The sequence below is a fragment of the Ostrinia furnacalis genome, unplaced genomic scaffold (assembly GCF_004193835.3).
Source record: "Ostrinia furnacalis isolate ACB-3 unplaced genomic scaffold, ASM419383v2 OfSCF1066, whole genome shotgun sequence".
NCBI lineage: Eukaryota > Metazoa > Arthropoda > Insecta > Lepidoptera > Crambidae > Ostrinia > Ostrinia furnacalis.
This window is the reverse complement of record NW_021131305.1, coordinates 128,903-147,992: the sequence shown is the minus strand read 5'-3', so window position 1 is coordinate 147,992 and position 19,090 is coordinate 128,903. Positions and strand designations below refer to the sequence as shown.

The 19,090-nt window shown below is 38.6% G+C and overlaps 1 protein-coding gene across 1 annotated transcript in view; it reads right to left on the bottom strand.

The window, feature by feature from the left end:
• The window catches only part of LOC114351009 (midasin), a 59,285-nt gene extending 40,648 nt beyond the window's left edge, over window positions 1-18,637 (bottom strand). The window contains exons 1-21 of the mRNA XM_028302040.1: window positions 18,376-18,637; window positions 15,521-15,573; window positions 15,159-15,403; window positions 14,826-15,074; window positions 14,349-14,644; window positions 13,666-13,868; window positions 13,239-13,402; window positions 11,652-13,162; window positions 11,392-11,557; window positions 9,023-11,315; window positions 7,206-8,931; window positions 5,405-7,058; window positions 4,947-5,149; window positions 4,436-4,568; window positions 3,467-4,088; window positions 2,867-3,387; window positions 2,507-2,683; window positions 1,661-2,076; window positions 1,209-1,348; window positions 664-890; window positions 49-269 (exon numbers count right to left, since the gene is read on the bottom strand). Coding sequence (XP_028157841.1) covers window positions 49-269; window positions 664-890; window positions 1,209-1,348; window positions 1,661-2,076; window positions 2,507-2,683; window positions 2,867-3,387; window positions 3,467-4,088; window positions 4,436-4,568; window positions 4,947-5,149; window positions 5,405-7,058; window positions 7,206-8,931; window positions 9,023-11,315; window positions 11,392-11,557; window positions 11,652-13,162; window positions 13,239-13,402; window positions 13,666-13,868; window positions 14,349-14,644; window positions 14,826-15,074; window positions 15,159-15,403; window positions 15,521-15,573; window positions 18,376-18,637 — 11,482 coding nt within the window. The remainder of the gene's footprint in view (window positions 1-48; window positions 270-663; window positions 891-1,208; window positions 1,349-1,660; window positions 2,077-2,506; window positions 2,684-2,866; window positions 3,388-3,466; window positions 4,089-4,435; window positions 4,569-4,946; window positions 5,150-5,404; window positions 7,059-7,205; window positions 8,932-9,022; window positions 11,316-11,391; window positions 11,558-11,651; window positions 13,163-13,238; window positions 13,403-13,665; window positions 13,869-14,348; window positions 14,645-14,825; window positions 15,075-15,158; window positions 15,404-15,520; window positions 15,574-18,375) is intronic.
• Window positions 18,638-19,090: the final 453 nt, after the last annotated feature.

Genomic DNA, 19,090 nt, shown 5'->3' with positions numbered 1-19,090 from the left:
TCGTATCTCTCTCTCTCTCTCTCTATTAAGCTGTTATAACAAACGTACCTCGTCTGTCATGTGACTCCAAATGCACCAGCTGACAATGGAATGAGTAAATAATATCCAAACGGACATCAAACTCGGCCAAGCTAGATCGCTCCATGAACTCCCGTAGCACGTTAACGATGCGCGCGCAAGATACGTCATGCGTATCTTCTGTCTGCTCCAAGTGGGACTGGATGACGTTGAATAGGTAGAACCAGTATTTGTGCGCTTCGGCTTGCTTTCTGAAAACGTAATATACAAGTCAGTATTTACTATATTTTTTCTACTTAGCTCGCCTGTCAATATACAAGGGCATGCGAAAAATATGGGCCTACAAAAACACTTAAGAAATTAATAATAGTACTTATAAAATGTATAGGTACTGCAAAATGAATCTAGTGTGAAAGCTAATGACGGATCAAAGTCACTCGAAATATCCCTTAAGTTGATGCCCAAGACTTAATATACCTTGGGTGTAATTTAACACCAATAATTTTTGAGTCACACACATCACAGATAACAAGATTGGTTAGTCATCAGACTATGTACACAATTTTAATGCAATTGCACATGTTACAACTATAGCCGTGCCCCCGCCAAGTTTTACGGTATTTACTTGATAATAGTAATGGGTACCTCTGATATAAATTGTTGAGGCACTCCTTCCAATGTCCCATTTCCAGTTTCCTCCAGTTCACGATCTGTTGTCCGACCGATAGCGACTGTTCGACCATATTGTTGCCTTTGTGGGCGTTTTTGTTCCACTCCTCAATCTTGTCCCGGAGGAGTTCTAAGCCGGTAAGGAACCGGGACACGGGACTTGTCACCGGGAAGCCGAGGATGCGGTCTATTATTACGATTATCTGGAAGTAAATAATTATAATATAAGCGACAATATTCGAAAATCCGAAAGCGACTTCGAACCCCGCCACCGCTGGTCTAATGTGGTGAACTCACACGTAACAAGCATAATTAGCTTATCACAAGGGGTTAGCCGGGCTCTTGGTTTTCTTTCAAAAAATACATGGAGATTTCAAAGATATTATCATCACTATTAGGAACAGAATAATAAGAAGCATTTTGTATTGCCAGAAGGCCAAAACTATTATTAAATGTCGTGACTACATAGACACTATTTATCTCAATAAATAATTTTATATCAAAAAGGAAGAAATGCTCACGTCTTTCAGTGTAGGGAAGTCCGGCCATTGGTCAAGCAAGGTGTTCGTGGCGTCTTTGACCATAGTCAACAACGGGTAACACTGGCGAGTCTCCGCCACCCATGGAGACCGGTAGAAGTCAATTTTTGTATTCTGTGACGCTGAAATAAGAAAGAAGCATTTAATAATAAAATGTATTTTTAACATGATTAATTGCGTACATAAAGAGGGATAATGCATAATATTTAATCCTCTAACCAATAAAAAGTTACACACGCGTTGAACAGTAGTTTAAAATTACATTTTCATACTAAAAGTTTATTTAAAGAAGCGTTAAACGCGCGTGTAATTTTTATTAGTAAGGGCCTAAGTATAATTATGCAGACTATAGCAAAGGAGATTTTGTAAAACAACTTATTTCTTCATTTATTTACACAAAATACGCTTTCTGTATCAAATTCAAGATCACTTACCACTTCCATCGACTTGCTCCTTCATTTGCGACAATATCACCATCAAACTAGGTGTCAGGATACATTCAACCTCCGCCCCAATAGCTTCCCAGCAATTCTCGACTACCTGGCCGAATATAGGATACCTCTGTAACAGAGGGCTCACCACATCGTTACCTACCAACTTCTTCGGAATGGGTAACCATTCTGCCCTCGTCATATTTCGTACGAAGTTCGAATGCCACTTGTAAACCAAGGATATAACTTCGGATGAGAACAGAGGTTTTTGTTTGGGCGTGTGCTCTGTGGGATGAACAGGCTTTTGTTCTAGGGTTGGAGGTTTGAATTCCCCGAAATCGACGTCAGAAAATGAGGGGAATAATTCCTTTATTTCCTTCTGGGCTGTTACTTCGTCATCTTCATCTTCACATTTAGACCTAAAACAATATACCAGAACAATTATTTCGACGAACAAAGTTTTTTACACGTTTTTCTTGTAAAATAGCATAATATCTTACAACTGCATAAGATCCTACAGTGCTTACTTTTAATGTGACATCGCACGTACTTAAGTTACGAGCATGTTTTGAATCTGTAAAACACACATTCCCTATTTTAAATCTATGTCTAATCATATATATTTCTGTATTGTCTCACACATGGTCTGATAAATAAAAATATCTTTATCTTTATCATACATAGCATTCTTCCATAAGTGAGAGATCTTCCGTAGTTACCTAAACTCGAGCTGTATGTCTAATAAGCGTTTACTACTGGTCGAAAACATTACTCCATTTATACAGGATGTCTTTTTAGTATGGACCAATCAGAATTTACAAAACACATAAACGTGCTTATGTTACTTACTTGGTCACATAAAGCGCTTCATCATCCTGCTTCTTCTTTTCGATATCCATTTGCTCTTTGTACCAAATATCAACAAGTTCCTTTAGAGTCATTTGGACAGCGTTTATTGTAGCATTGTCTACAGACTCCAGCGCCGTGGCGTGCATTTTCAGCTCTGATAAGTTCATTTTTAATAACCTGAAAAAATATAGAGCATAAAATACATTAAACAGAAGAAAGACGAGAATATTATAATAATTAGTATATTTTGACGACATTATCATATTATCGAATGCACAACAGTAACAATACTGTGTATTTACCAAACTTTAGATTTATGCGATAACAATTACATACGTTTAAAATAAAAAAGTTACTTACTCAATCATTTCCATGCGCCCGTTTTGCGATTCTCCTTCATTTACCACCTTATTTTTAAGCAGATATTGCATCAAAGTTGGCGACAAATACTGCACCAAATATTTCTCTTTCGTATCGCTTGGTATACTGTTCGGGAACTTCATTAACTTTATTATCGTTTCCACAAAGTTTGGCCCTGCCTCAATCTTCGCGGACATTTCCTTCACCAAGTCGTTAAGCGACATTATGCTATTTTCCACTTGAGATATCGACATCAAGTACGGTTTTGCTATATCAGGGAAGGCATCGGAATATTCCGTTTCAAGTTTCTTGTAGAAAGCGTTTAGTGAATACAGCCATAGTTTGGATTCCTGGACAGCGTGAGAGGCGTCTTTTAGCGCTTTAGACAGGCTGAATTCGCCCTGTCCCTGAGGCATTCCTTGGAGAATCTGTAGCAAATGATCGGAGCTTGCCTTCAAGCTCAAGGCCAGGTGGGAAGATGTTTTTGCTTTCAAAACAGACTTGGATACGTGTGTGCAATCCTAAAAAGAAAAAATAAGGATTACTGAAGAACAATTACTGTAAATAGTGTAAATTTCCACGTTGAAAATAAATACATACCGTGAGGAACACGTCATATGTCGGATCTTCAGGTCTGAATGTATTTCCTTTAGCGTACTTGGATATTTTTGCTAACGTTTTCTCCCTGGTTTCAAAAATTACCCCACAATGTGGGTGCATTTTCTTCAAACTGTCTTTGTTACCCATCAACATTTCAGTGGTCACATCAGAAAATGATATTTGCTTTGTGTCCATTAAATTTCCGAACACCAACCCTTGCATATAATAAGCTGTCAGTAATCCATCTAAGGTATTTAAATCCTCGTCTATATAACGGAGTTTCAGGCGATATTTCTCCACGTGGTCAGTTGGTTTCATTTTGGACATCACAGTGACTAAAATGATACTGGTATACAAAGCGACTTTGGCAGTCAATACTTTCGTTTCAACAGAATGATCATAAAGATCCTCAGATGAAACATTTTTCAGCCTTTTGCAGACTTGGAGAGCGTCGTGAATCATGTCTACGAATATTGGTCGATCTTCGACTTCGAAGTCTAAATGGGCTGCATTGTCTAACAAATTCAATTTTTCGCACATTTGGTCATAATCTGGCAACACTTGGCGCACGTAAGCCATCAGTTGGTCGAATTTCTTCAATTCGAAATTCAAATTTGTATCTCTGAAAATAATAAAGCCATGTAGCATACTCGTATGTGCCCTTATAAAAAATACTTATATGAATTGAGTATTTGACCCCATTTCCAAATAACTCCAAAACTACTTAAAAAAACACTCCATTCTGGTTTTAAACTTTAAATTACCCGTGAATTAAGATTTTTGGTTGGATTGTAATTGTAAAAAGTAGTTTAAGAGTTCATAAATAGTGACGTCACAGGCTAGTATTGCCATACAAAATCTATGGGAGAGTCTCGTTTTGACAGTTTTAAAAAGTAGGACAATTTATTTCTGGTGTCAAATACCCTATTTATGAAGCCTATTGCCGATAATTAAAAAAAATATACTTACACGGAGGACTTGACCGCCATGCTAAGCGTGGCCATATTCTTCCATATCATATTCTGTATGATCTCCAGCTGGCTTGAATACTTGGCGTGTTCTTGTAACGGCACAGTCTCGTAAGCAAGCACGTGATGGGATCCTAGAAACGAAAAGGAATATTGAAACTAAGGGAAAAGCTGCATACATATACAATACAAGTAGGTACTTGTTGTATTAATAATTATTAAGACTAGATATTGAGCAGTTGATGCTATCAATTGAAAAATACTTCAAGACACAACTTCTCAAAAACAAAAAAGTCCCTGAAAAATAATTTTCAATTAACTGTAAATTGAGATTTTCAATAAATAGTGAGCCATTCAAGTTGGAAAAAAAATTGACGTCATAGTTTGTCTTCACCACTCTAAATCTGTGGACGCGTTTTGACAGTTCGCAAAAACTATGTCAACGGTTTCAACTATCCTATCTTAAATTAAATCGGGACTATACAACAAAAATATATTTATAGAATAAATACCTTCAAGATCCTTCGACAAGGTCATGTTCTGTACATAATACGGCATCAACGGTAAGTTTGTAGACATCCTCTTGCTATCAATGGGTACTTTCTCAGGGGCTGTGTCATTATTCACATTCAGGAATGGGTGAGGGTATACGGCAGGCGAGTGAGTCAGCGCTTTGTAAAGTTCGTCGTACAATCTTACTGGAAGACTTGATATGCTGAAAGAAGGCAGGATATCGTTATATGAATTACATATTAGATCGTCGATTGGTTTTGAACCTTATATCTAGAAGCAGAAAGTTCAAATTTGTCAATCATTGGATAAAAATATGATTTTATGGTGAAGTCAGTACAGCCATTTAATTTCTGTTATCATTTGGCAACTTTAAAAAGTTTGTAGATTGACTTGCTGGCGATCACACAACACAAAGTAAGAAATTTTTGGAAATAATAGAAGTTGGAGTAGTATTTACCTTGTTTTCACTTCATTTATGTCAAAGGTGCCGTCCGTCAACTTGGACAAGTAGTCAAGCAGGCTCAACAACTCTGGCGCAAGTCCTTTAGAAACCCTTGCAAAATGCACCATATTGGCCAACACTTCACTGAAATCTTTCCTCAAAATAAACTTCTTTTCATCCGCAGTCAAGTCATTTACAACTTTGAATATTTGTTCCTTCAAAATAATCAGTACCCTTTGTATAACACAAGCATTGAAGGGTAACACGGAAGCATCTGTCTTGTACTGATCAGAATTAGAACTTATAGAGCTGTTTTGTATAATAGTATTCAATGTTTCCTCGTCTGGAACGTCTAACGCCAATTTCAAGTCGCTCGCCACATTGTAGTTTAAGCGTAGAATTTGATTCTGTCTTTCTAGAGGCTGTTTCAGATTTATAGAGGCACTCTTGAATATAGTTCGTCNAGTGCGCCTCGTCTGACACAGTTCGTATTGACCCTGATTCGCGTATAATATTGGCTGGCCAACCAACTTCCTAAGCTTCTTCCCGAATACAGCAGATTTGGCGCTGACTTGGTCGTTAACTCCAGTGAAACTCAGCACTTTTGAATGAAACTGTTTCTTTACTTCATTGTCTGGAGGCAAGATCTTAAACATTTCTTGGAAGAGGTGCTTCTCCACCCACTTGCAATGCAGATAGATCGATTTTACCAGTTTCAAGTCGAGAATTCTCTTTTTCCTGGTCACATCCTGTTTTAGGAACATGCATGAATACGCTACGTCTAGGAATCTGTATTTCCAGTTTAGAAGTCGCAGAATATTGATAGTCGTTTCATCGTCCAGTTTATCTTGTAGGCTTTTGATGACTTTCAAGGTACAATCGTCAATGTATTCAATGTAATTCAGACAGTTTCTCAAAAGTGGGTATTCAGAGAAGTCATCTGTCAACTGATCCATGCGAACTGCTCTCGAGTAATCTACGAATTTAATCCCCTCGGATGAAGGCTTGACATTTATGTAAAATGACGCCACCAGTTGCATGTACAGAATGAGAGTGCTTTCATTCAATCTTTTGATTGCTTCTTCATTTAACGTGCATTGTTCTGGCAAAAACCTTAGATGGGTTTTCAATAACGTATGAGCCTCAGAGCTATTGAAGATCGATTCATTGAAATTTAGACTGTATACTTTGTACTTGTAGTCATATTCTTCTCTGTCGTTGAATGTTCTGTCTATAACCATGCGCAAAGCGGGCAGAATTTCTTTGGGACATCTTTGGTAGGCTACGAACAAATTGTAAAGTGTGTTTTTTAGTGTTTTCTCGAAACTCGATGCTTCATCGATTTGAATGACGCTGTAAGCTAATCGATTTGCCAGTTCATGGGCAGAGTGTGTGCACAGTTCTTTGACCCGTAGAGTACTGCTGGCTTCGATGTCATCAACGACTTTTGTATTCTGTAGTTCCAGTTCAATTGTTTTTAACATGTCATTCTTTAGCTTTGCTAGAGGAGCCTGGCAGTTTGAAGCGAAGTCTGCCATACTCCGAGGTTTGATGTAGACGTCAGAGAAACTGTTTAGTAGAGCTATATCGTGGGGCACCGCTCGGATCATTTGCTGACGGCTGAGATGAGCGGCTTGCATCAAGTGGTATATCGTTGGCCGTTCTAAACCTACAACATAAAGAATATATTACAAATAAATATGTTTAGAAAGACTTAAGAGAAAACAAAAAATCCTCAAGTAAGTTACGTCAATTTACATTCACTGGAGGAGCCTTAACAACTGTGAATAAATGAAAATAATAAAATTGGTCTTACCTTGAATATACGACTCCATCAATTCATGGCACTTAAGGTACAGCTTATGGAACTTCACTGGGAGGCCGCATGACAGCAGCAGAGCGCTTAGATCCATGTAGGGCATGGTATCCGTCAAAGTGACATTCCAATCATCTGGTCGAAGCAAATATATCTCCACACCTCGGTTCCTCATAGCCCTCGAAATCTCTCCATACTTAGGGTCCATGGTGAAGAAAATTCTGAAGTTAGGATGCGGCTTGATCTCACACATTTCTCCACGCTCCGGTATACTTAAAACGCCGTTTGGCTCCAATAAGCCATTCAACCTATCCAACACGGCTGATGACGTCAAATTGACGTTGTCCAACAACAACCACGACCCTTCGATCAAGGTTTTCACTAACAGTGAATCTACCCACTCGAATTTCCCACCGGCATTCACCGATGACGCTTTAGCCGCTTTCGAAAGCAAACGGTTCAAATTATCCTCCAATTCTTTCAATTTGTCAGTCAACGCTTGAGAATGTTCGGTGTGACGAACCAAATGTTTACAGTGTCTTAAAAGGAACTTGATCTTTTCATTGAACCTTGTCATTTCATCCATCTCATTATTATCATTGTTCAGCAACTTATTATATTCGTACAAGTGAGAAAGCAAATTGTTCGACTTCCAATTCGCGTTTTGGTTCAGCCATATATTTCTTAAAACGTGGACTGTGAGAGTTTCTATTTTGTCGAAGAGATTTTCCAGATTTCTGTTGAGGTCGACTTGCTCGAATCCTCCTAAAAGGTCGGAAACGTCCATCGCTGACGTCACTGGAACTACATGGAGGTCGTTTGCCGTCAAGTCTGCGAGTACTTGAACTATAGTACTTTTTCCTGTAGCAGTGGGTCCGACGAGGATCGAGAGCCAATTCATGTTCACGCTCTGAGCCAATGCTTTTAAAGACGACATCTGACTCCGCAGTAATACCGAACTGGTCTGCATAACTCTGCGATTTTTAAAGCATTTTTCTATGTTCCTCTCCAATGAGACATCTCCGATACTAATTTCATCAATACCTATACTGAACTGCGGGTTAGAGTCGCTTCGAGGATATTTGGGGCAGAAGAATTGGTCGTACTTGCTTTTCATCTTCTCTTTGTCTTCTGCTGTTCTCATACGATTGACGTAGAGCATATCCACGAACTTTCCGGTAGAAACCTTTTTTCCGTTCTTCTGATCTTCAATCATGGCTTCACACCATCTCTGGATGTCTCTTAAGTTCATTTCCCAAGGGCTGCCTCGGTGACCCCAACACTGCAGCTCGGTAATTTCGTGCGCGACTTCACAGTTGAAGTTTACTATTCTATGCAATATGTCTTTGTCCAATGTCGAGTACTGCGCTTCGACTATGTAAATAAGGTCATCTTTCGTCAAAGTATCTATGTACACTTGGGTAAATCTGTTCAAGAATGAGACAGGTAGACCTCTACGGGCGCCTCCTTGCTTTAAGGGGTTTTGGCAGGCGAACAATCGGGTCTGTTCCTTCACTTTGAAAGTCTTCCCTAACTCTGGTATGTACACCTCGCCTCTGTGATCCAAACAGGCGTTCAGGCCTTCCAAGACCGGCTGGGGTGCCAGATTCAACTCGTCTAATAAGATCCAGTCACCATTTTGAAGAGCGCTAAGGAATGCGCCTTCTTTGAATGTGAAAGATCCATTTTCGTTTGGTAGATCAGTTCCAAACAGATCGGTGATGTCCTGAAACACAAAATGAGATTAGAATAAGTATATGAAAATCTTTTTTAGTGTCTAGAGAAAATTTAAAACTCATAATCAACTTTGTGCTTACCGTTTGATCGCTCAAGTTCAAGCGCACCACTTTGTGCCCTGACGATTTAGCCAATGCTGAGACCAAACTAGTTTTGCCAACTCCAGGATTTCCTTCAAGAAGGATGGCTTTATTTAGCTGAAGACCCCGCAGTAACCGCAACGTGTTCGAACCAGTCGTTGGTGCAGTAAACGTGAACTTATCGGTCTCCTCTGAAACCTCCATTTGGGGCCCAATTTCGATGTAGAAAGGATTGATACCAAACCTTTGCCCGTCGTACTCTGCTTTTAGTTGTACATGTTTGCTACTAAGTGTATCTTTTAACGATTGTGTGTAATCATTTCCAACCTGTTTGAGTAAAAAGTTTATAGCATTTTCTCGCAGCAAGATCAAAGTTTCTGAATCAATATGCCCTGTAAGAGCCGTTCCAAAACAATCAAGGAACGTCATGCATGCACCATGCACGTATGCTTCCGGGGCATCGAGAAGGTTCTTTACCACGGTCACGTTAATAAATTGCACCCAGGACAAAAGATCGCGGATACTAAATGGGAATTTGTTGGTAACTTCTGACCCCTTTAACCAATCCGTAAATTCTAATATTGCAAACCCTATCCCGGAAGTACCATCCTCTTGGTTCCCCAAAGAAATCCCTTTATTGACACTGTTTTCAAGCACTCGCAACAAGTCTTCTTTGGACGAAGCGCTATCACACCATATCTCGGTGAATCTATTCCTAAGAGCGGGTGAAAGTTCTTTCTTTCCAAAATCTCCTCCAGGATTCATTGTTCCAATAAAGTGGAAATTCTCCTGCGCTGCTATAATCACGATATCTGAATTCTCTTCCATGCCTCGCTCGGACAGTACCAGCTGCCTTTCAGGTTCGAGCAAAGAGTTCATTCTTTCTAAAACACTATCATCAGCCAGTGAAATTTCGTCTGCTAAAAACAAATCGCCGTTCTCCATGGCTTTTATGAGTGGTCCGTCAACCCACTCAAATAGTCTTCCATCGTTCTTGTACTGCCTTACAGGCCGAAGTCCTCCAAGAAAATCTGAGCTTTCCGTGTGCATGTGGCAATTCACAGACAGCAGTTGTCGTTTAGTTAACGCTGCTAGAACTTGACATATCGTGGTCTTACCACAGCCTGTCTCTCCAACTAATAGCACAGGCTCATTGAACGTAAATGCTTTGGCTATCAGGACGCCCAACCTCCTCATGTTGTATGTCCAAACGACATGCGCAAACTCTACGAGCTGGTTATTGAGAATCGTTTGCAAAATGGCTTTGGTCACTGGAGACGTGGTCTGGTGAAGGCTGAACAAATTATCTGGACACACCTTCCTCTTTATATGCTTCTCTATAACATCCTCAATAATTTTCCGCTCGTCAGATTGCCTGACTTTCCCTGCCAGTACCAGATAGCCTTCATCTGCTATGTGCTGATCCCAATCGTAAAACTTCTCTTCCGTTAGTACTTCTTTCGAAGCTTGTTTGTAACGCTGTCCCCAACGGAACAAGTCTCTCAGTGTAATAAAGCTGTCTTTCCCTTGTACAGCAGCGGAACCACGCCTTCTGATTTGCAGTTCTGCCATCACTTCGATCATCTTTTTGGAATAAGCAGGAGGCACGTGACATCTTTGGTGTAAAATTATCTCAAGTTCATTTCGTGGTATCTCGTCAAAGTGCAACTCAACGAATCTGTTCCTGAAAGCTCTGGACAGCATCTTGCGGCCGCCATATAAACCAGGAGGATTCTGAGTCGCAAACAACATGAAACTGGGATCAGCTTTGACGACTTGCTGCGTCTCTGGTATGAACAACTCGCGGTTGTCATCTAAAACACGATTTAAAGCTTCCAAGACATCGCTAGGTGCCAAGTTCAGCTCATCGAGAATAATCCAGTATCCCTTCCTCATCGCTTCGACGAGAACTCCTTCTTTGAAGATCAGACGCCCGTTGGCATCTGCAGCATACGATCCAATATACTCTTGTAAATCTGTGTGTTCGTGGTTATTTATTCTGACGCAGTAATTCCCTGAAGCTTTAGCGATGTATGTGATAAGGGACGTTTTTCCCACAGAGGTATCTCCTTGCAGCAACACCGGTAGTCGTCCTAGAGATATGATACGTGCAATATCTCGGAGATTTTTCCTCACTGTTGAGGTCAAGATGTAACCTTCAGGTATGTCGATATCCAATTTGCCCTGAGGGATCCAATGACCTTCAAATAGCAGGTAGTTTTGTCCACGAACTTGCGGTTCGGGGATCATCTGGTTCAGAATGGATTTGACTGACTTTTTTCCCAGAACGGCTCTGCAAAAATAAGGAAGACATTAAATTATTGTTTAAGAAAAATATTAGGAACTTGAACCTTATTAAAATGACTTACTTCGCTATCATAGCTTCGACTTTAGGATGTGAGGAACTGTCCAGCTGCGTCAGAAACGACAAGCAAAAGGCTTCATACAGAGACCTTGATACAGTGCCACATTTTGCTTTAGCTGCGGCTGTCAGGGCCCTGCATAGGGTTCTTAGAGAATAGTGGGGAGCATTGCCTGAAAACATAGTGCAAGTTATATGGTCTATAAACCATGAAAACTAGGAACAAATCTTTTCAGATTAAAAAATATGACTTCTATAAATATATACCTGATCCATCCACCAAATTCAATTTAGCCTCTTTTCGGATACTGGCGTAGAAATTGAAGATAGACTCTAAGGTTGCTCCGCTCAAATTCATGTGATACAAGTAGTCGCCAATGAGGAGCATCAAATCGTTCCTCTCAATCAACTCGTCAATGAAGAACTCTGTGAATCGATTCCTCAAGCCAACTGGTAAGTCTTTCTTCCCAACGTCAGTGGCCGGGTTCATGCAAGCAAATAGGGTGAAATCAGGATGGCGCTTTATAGGAACTTTGTCCCCTTTTTCTATCAAGTGGACACTTTCGTTTTTATCCTCCAACAATCCAGCGAGACACTCCAATATCTCAGCTGACGCCAAGTTTATCTCATCCAGGAGTACCCAGTAGCCTTCTTGCATAGCCTTAACTAAGGAACCCTCTATGAAAGCAAACGTCAGTTTCGAGGCGGCTTTCACTTGGAGCTCTAGCTTGCTAAGTTTATGGCCAAAAGCTTGCCACACCTTAAGTCGTTCTTCTTTCCTTTCATTAGTTAACCTGGTGACAGCAGATCTGTAACTTTGCTTGATCAGCGCCAATAGAGCCGTCCAATTTTCTGATTCGTAACAAGTTTCGATATGTCCTAAAAACTTCTGATTTTTTTCTACATTATAGAAGCTGCGGAATAGTCCATCGAATTCGTTAATGATGGGTCTGATGACGTATTTCATATCGACCGGTTTGTAGCCACCGAGTAAGTCAGCAGAGTCCGATTGCTGATTCATATTTATGACTACAAGCTTGTGACCCGTTTGTCTCGCAAGGTACTGGACGGATGATGTTTTCCCTGTTCCTGTTTCACCAACAAGTAGCACTGGCTCGTTAGACGTGACACAACAAGCTATTCTCTCTAGTAAACAAGCTGACTGCCTTGTGAAGGAAAACACTACCTGTTTGCTATCCAAATCTATTGATTCTAAACTCTTTTCAACTCTTTGTACTTTAGCTCTTCCGACTTCGAGCGCCCTTGTAGTGAGAGACACATTCGGCTTGTGGTGTTTGCAATAAAACTCCGATTTGGTTTCCACGATGCCTAAACATGTGCCGATCTTTTTGGCCAGTTCAAGCCTGTGCTCTGGTGAGGAGACTGAGCAGGTGAATATGTCCAAGGCATCCTGCAGAACTTTCAAAGCGGATTCAGGACTTGACACATCAAAGTCTTGTACAGATCTTGAACACCATTTGATTAAGTCCCTTGTGGAGATAAGTCGAGAACCTCTCATGACTGTGATACTAGTTTCATTGTCCTGACTGTCTAGTTTAGTGGAATGTAAGGATGTGTCATGACTGCCCACAGAGAACATCATGAAAACTTCGATAATCTTGGCGCTGATTGTGGAGAGACTGGGGTAAAGAGTTTGGATAATCTCTCCTAGTTCGGACCTTGACAATGGTTCAACGTTTATTTGCGTCAAATGTTTTTGGAGCAATGTGCTCGAGCTGGACATTTTCTTTTGGAATCCTGCATGTGTTGCGAGTGTCCTAAAAAAGGGTTTCATAAAATATTTACAGAGAAAAGTGAAGTTTTACTAAGATAGTTAGACAAAGCTGAACTCACCTTTGGGTAACAAATAATTGGAATCCGGGAGTGACGGGCAACGCATCCCTGTATCCGGGCACGCAAAGGGAGTTGCGTTCGAGAAGTGAACTCAAGGTAGATGCAACGTCCAGCGCTGCAGAGTCGATGTCCTCAAGTAACAACCAATGGCCGTTTTGTACCGCCTATAAATATAATGTATCAAAATATCAGTCTCCAATCCCCATCATCACATCTTCAATGTTTAATTCATACATGGTACGTATTAAACGTATTTAAATGTAAATTTTTCATAAGCAGTGTTATTTTTGGATCTATTTATGCCTGTTACTATTAGCGAGATGCTTATGTGAAGCATGAAGCTCTAACAAATATTGTTATTACCGATTCCTTTCAGTATGTAGGTAAATAAATGCGTATTTTTTTACAGACGGAAATAAAAACCTACCTCAGTCAACACTCCGGGCCTCCAAATGAATTCTCCCGGGACGTCGGTACACTGATGGGAACCCAACAACATCCTCGAGTCCGTTTGATCTCCTAACTGCACTTTTTTGAACGCAAATTGCTTGCGGCCAGTTATCGCGGCTAAATGTTCTACTAAAGATGTCTTTCCTGAACCCACAGGGCCCAGAAGGCATACTGCTTTACCTATAACATAACAAGACAATATTATTAAGATAAAAGTGTCTTAACACTACAATTTGTTCAGTTTTGCTTCAAAAGGAGATTAAACAAAGTTCTATTTTACAAATTAACAAACAAATACCCAACTCTATTCAAATGATTTAGGCATGCACATTGCGTTTTTCTAGACACAATGAGGGCTATCGTTTTAGCGCTCACCAGTTAGCGCCACTGTAGAGTAAGGTCCTGTCACTTAACAGTGGCACCAACTTGTGAGCATTTTGCACTCATCAAGATGGCGCCACTGTAGAGTAAGGTCCTGTCAATCGCCAGGGGTGCCAACTGTTAAGTATAAAAACGATAGCCCTCATTGAAGCAAGTTTTAACAACGCGTTCTGAATCTGATTGCATTAAGCCATGTTGACCGCGCCAAACGCGAAGTATGCGTGGGCCTATAAGGCTTGTTAACCTTTTCTATAATTTAATGTTTTTAGTGTAAATTACCTGATGCCACAGCTAAAGCCAAGCTCCTCAAATTGCTGACAGTAGATTTGACGGGAACAAGACTACTTTTCTGTACTTGCCCTTTATCATGAATGGGCAACATAATCCCATCAATATTCACAACGCTGTTTAAATTATCCGCTTTGACAGGTTCGTCTATTGGTATCACCCGGCTTATGTCAATACTTGAGAGGTATTTTAGCTCAGCTTCGTTAGGTATACTAAGCTTTTCGCTTAATGCTGCAGACTGTGCTTCTGTCATGTTGGTAACGATAACCATGCATTCCTTGACCATCCTAAAAGTTTTGGATAAAAGATATAAAATGCACGCTCTTTTGTAATTTGCTTTTGGTCTAAAAAAGTCGCCTTTGATCTGTCTCAGCTTTTAAATTTTTTGCGTAACCAAGATATAGCACTGCTTGCTACAATAGATAATAAAAGAAAGATAAATAAATATACTTTAAAAAACGATCATACCTTCGAACTCCAACATCATAGTGGTCACTAAACCGGTGAATAAAAACAGACCAGTCCCATTTGATGGAAAATTCATTTGGTAGTTTTGTGAGCAATTTATAAGAACAAGTGACAATCTGACTGTCTGATAAGTCCCGATGATTACTAATGTATCTCCTTTTCTTAGGAGCCCGAGGGCAATTTTCAACTTCTGATCCGTAAACGGAAAATGGAGGTGTCGGATTGAGCTCAAAATATTTAAGGGCATATCTGTAAAAATATTGAAAAAACAAACAAATTAAAATGTATTTTCAAATCGGTGCTGTAATTTAAAATGTTATAATAATAACTTACTGCAATATATCTGGATGATCGCTCAATATTGCTAAAACATATGAGTTGTCAAGATGCACAAGCCAATCCAAATAATGGTCAGTGCTTTTCTTTATGGGTTTCAGCAGGATTTTGGACGATACCAATGCCAATAGCAAATTGGATACATGCTCTTTTAATATTTCCGCATTAGTAGTATTCACTAGATGATCTGATAATCTATCTATAGCATCTTGAAGCTCTATTTTGCTGCCACACAATGATTTCTGAAACAAAACGTACAGTCATTATTAATTGAAGGCTTTATTATGCCCTTGGCCATGATTGTTTAGCTTTCATTGGGACCGATGTGTTAAAAACCATGATATAACGTAGATACTAACTGCGTGACATAACCTTGAATAATAGCAGCCTGCCCAATTTATTATTTTAGTAACTTAAGAAGTATAAACAATTTAATTTATTATGTAACTATTATTTATTGGCTGGTTTCTTCATTTTATTGCAAATAACTTCAGCGTTGAGTATAAAGAGCAACTAGAGCGTTACACATATTTAGGGAAAATAACACTAGTTTACAAGGTTTTTTACCCAGAGATGAAACTGATATGTATCGGTAGAGTTATTAACCCTTACTTAAAAACTGAACTTAGAAAAAATTTAGGACGTCAAATTTTGTAAATATTGATCATTTTAATTTTTATCATTTTTGTACATTTGTCCCTAAAAACAATCAAAAATAAGTCGTGTTACTCCTTCTTTTATACTGATTAGTATCAGTTTCCCTTATTATAGACCAACAGCAATCCACTAACATATTTTTATCCCAAATTCCTTGGTATCTTTCCTCAAAAACCTTCAAATCCTGGTGAAAACTTTCGCCATGCTCAACACTCACGCTTCCCAGGTTCTCAGGAAAAAAATCCAGGTGAGAATGTAAAAAATGATTTTGNCCCTTAATAATATTAAGCACATAATTATAATGTTATTCCTTCTAAGTTCAATGAGCACTATACAGGGTGTTAGGTAAATGGGTATATGAGCCGACACTAGCCCATGTTAACATGGTCATATAAATGGTATGGTGAAGTCAGAAAATTGATATCTTCATTTTAATTATTTTAATTTTCATACAAATCGGATTTAAAAAAAAATATTTTGTATGAAAATTAAAAAAATTAAAATGATGATATCAAATTTCTGACTTCACCATACCATTTATATGACCATGTTAACATGGGCAAGCGTCGGCTCATATACCCATTTACCTAACACCCTGTATACAGTGTGAGTCACGTTAAAGTGTACATATGAAAATAGATGAAACTAGACCTATTTTTATCGACAAAAAAGAGGTCAAAAAAAATTTGAGATTTTTTTTAATTTTTTATAGAATTTTTTTTCTTCCAATTACTTTATAGTAAAGAAAACGTAATAACTTTTAAACTAAGAGGTATATCCTGATAAAATAAAAAACAGTAATAATGCTAAATAACAGGTGATACTAAAAAAATACATAAAATACACAAAAAAGGCCAACAAATAATAAAAAATGATACTTTTTGAAAAAAATCTGCTTTTAAATACGTGTTTTTTTGGTTATTTGATAAATTTCTCCAAAAAATGCCCCTATAACCGGTGGTTTTTACTACTTTGTATTATTCTCTATCGTATTACCTTCGTAAAACCAAAAATCGCATGTCTCTATCCCTATCACAACATTTGCAATGATCGTTTGAACTAAGCCTCTCCGGGCGCGCAATTCAACGCTTCGTTAACAACGAAACTGAAAATGGCTCTAGATTTGTAATTTAGATAAAGACAAGTAAAATTTAAATAACAACAAAAGATTTCGACGTAAAATAGACATTTTAGTTAAAATTAAAAATTTATCTACCTGCAGGCTGAGAATAATGTTGTGGCAGGCCTTTGTTCAAACGCTCATAGCAAATGTTGTGATAGGGATAGAGACATGCGATTTTTCGTTTTACAAAGATAATACGATGGAGAATAATACAAAGTAATAAAAACCACCTGTTATAGGGGCATTTTTTGGAGAAAATCAAATAACCAAAAAAACACGAATTTAAAAGCAGATTTTTTTCAAAAAGTATCATTTTTTGTTATTTGTTGGCCTTTTTTGTGTATTTTTTTAGTACCGCCTGTTATTTAGCATTATTACGGTTTTTATTTTATCACGATATACCTCTTAGTTTAAAAGTTATTACGTTTTCTTTACAATAAGTAATTGGAAGAAAAAAAAATCTATAAAAAATTTAAAAAAAATCTCAAATTTTTTTTGACCTCTTTTTTGTCGATAAAAATAGGTCTAGTTTCATCTATTTTCATATGTACACTTAAACGTGACTCACACTGTATAATTTAAGATAATATTTACTCTCAATTGACAAATAAATACTTTAATACTTGTTTTTATTGTTATACACCTAGTGTTACATAATAAAGCTGAGCTATTTAAGAAAATCAAACTTCCTGTGGGTTTCAAGCAATTGCTTCTCTTTAATGTATTTTCCTTCTGAAGCAGTGCGTGGTAGTTTATTTTGACTTTCAACAAATAAGGTGAATAGACCTGAAGTCCATTCAATATAATATTTAAACTTTAAAATATTTATAATTAAAATAAAGGGCGGCGGATTTCCGGACGGCCCCGGGCGGCGAAAAGCCACGCTACGCCACTGCCTAACATTTTACAATTGTTCAGTTTTGCTTTAAAAGTAGATTAAACATATAAAATTATCACTTCACGGGATTACCCGGACACTGTTAGTGTAGTGTGTCGGACTGACTGTACCACTGACGAAAATATTGTGCAAATGCGGGTGGGTCAAGAAAACTCATCGCGCCGGAGCAGACGACGCCGCATCTCTTCAGTCTGCCCGCGACCATGACTCGTGCAACGGAGCCGAAACGTCGGGAGGGTAAATATTATTTACCGTTAAAATAGATATTGTTGCAATAAATCCCGTGAAGTGATAATTTTATAGTAAAAAATGCAACATAATAGTTTAAAATATTATAGATTAAACATAGTTCTATTATACCTAACTCTATTCAAACGATTTAGGGTCCATGCACACCGCGTTTTCCAGACACAGCATCGTATCTCTAGTGCGTCATAGCGCATACCGATTGCATTAGCGTTGACCGCGCCAAAAAAACGCGACGAGTGCGTGGGCCACTAACCTTTTCTATATTTTATGTTTTGAGTGTAAATTACCTGATGCCACAGCCAAAGCCAAGCTCCTCAAATTGCTGACTGTAGATTTGACGGGAACAAGACTACTTTTCTGGACTTGCCCTTTATCATGAATGGGTAACATAATCCCATCAATATTCACAACGCTGTTTAAATTCTCCGCTTTAACAGGTTCGTCTATTGGTATCACACGGCTTTTGTCAATACTTGAGAGGTATTTTAGCTCAGCTTCATTTGGTATACTAAGCTTTTCGCTTAATGCTGCAGACTGTGCTTCTGTCATGTTGGTAACGATAACCATGCATTCCTTGACCATCCTAAAAATGTTTCAATAAGATATAAAATGCACACCCATTTGTAATTTACATTAAAAAGTCGCTTTTGATCAGTCTCAGCTTTTAGATTTTTTGCGTAACCAAGATATACTCGTAGTACTGCTTGCTACAATAGATCATATTAAAGGAAGATAAATAAATATACTATAAAAAACGATCATACCTTCGAACTCCGACATCATAGTGGTCACTAAACCGGTGAATAAAAACAGACCAGTCCCATTTGATGGAAATTTCATTTGGTAGTTTTGTGAGCAATTTATAAGAACAAGTGACAATCTGACTGTCTGTTAAGTCTCGATGATTACTAATGTATCTCCTTTTCTTAGGAGCCCGAGGGCAATTTTCAATCTCTGATCCGTAAACGGAAAATGGTGGTGTCGGATTGAGCTCGAAATATT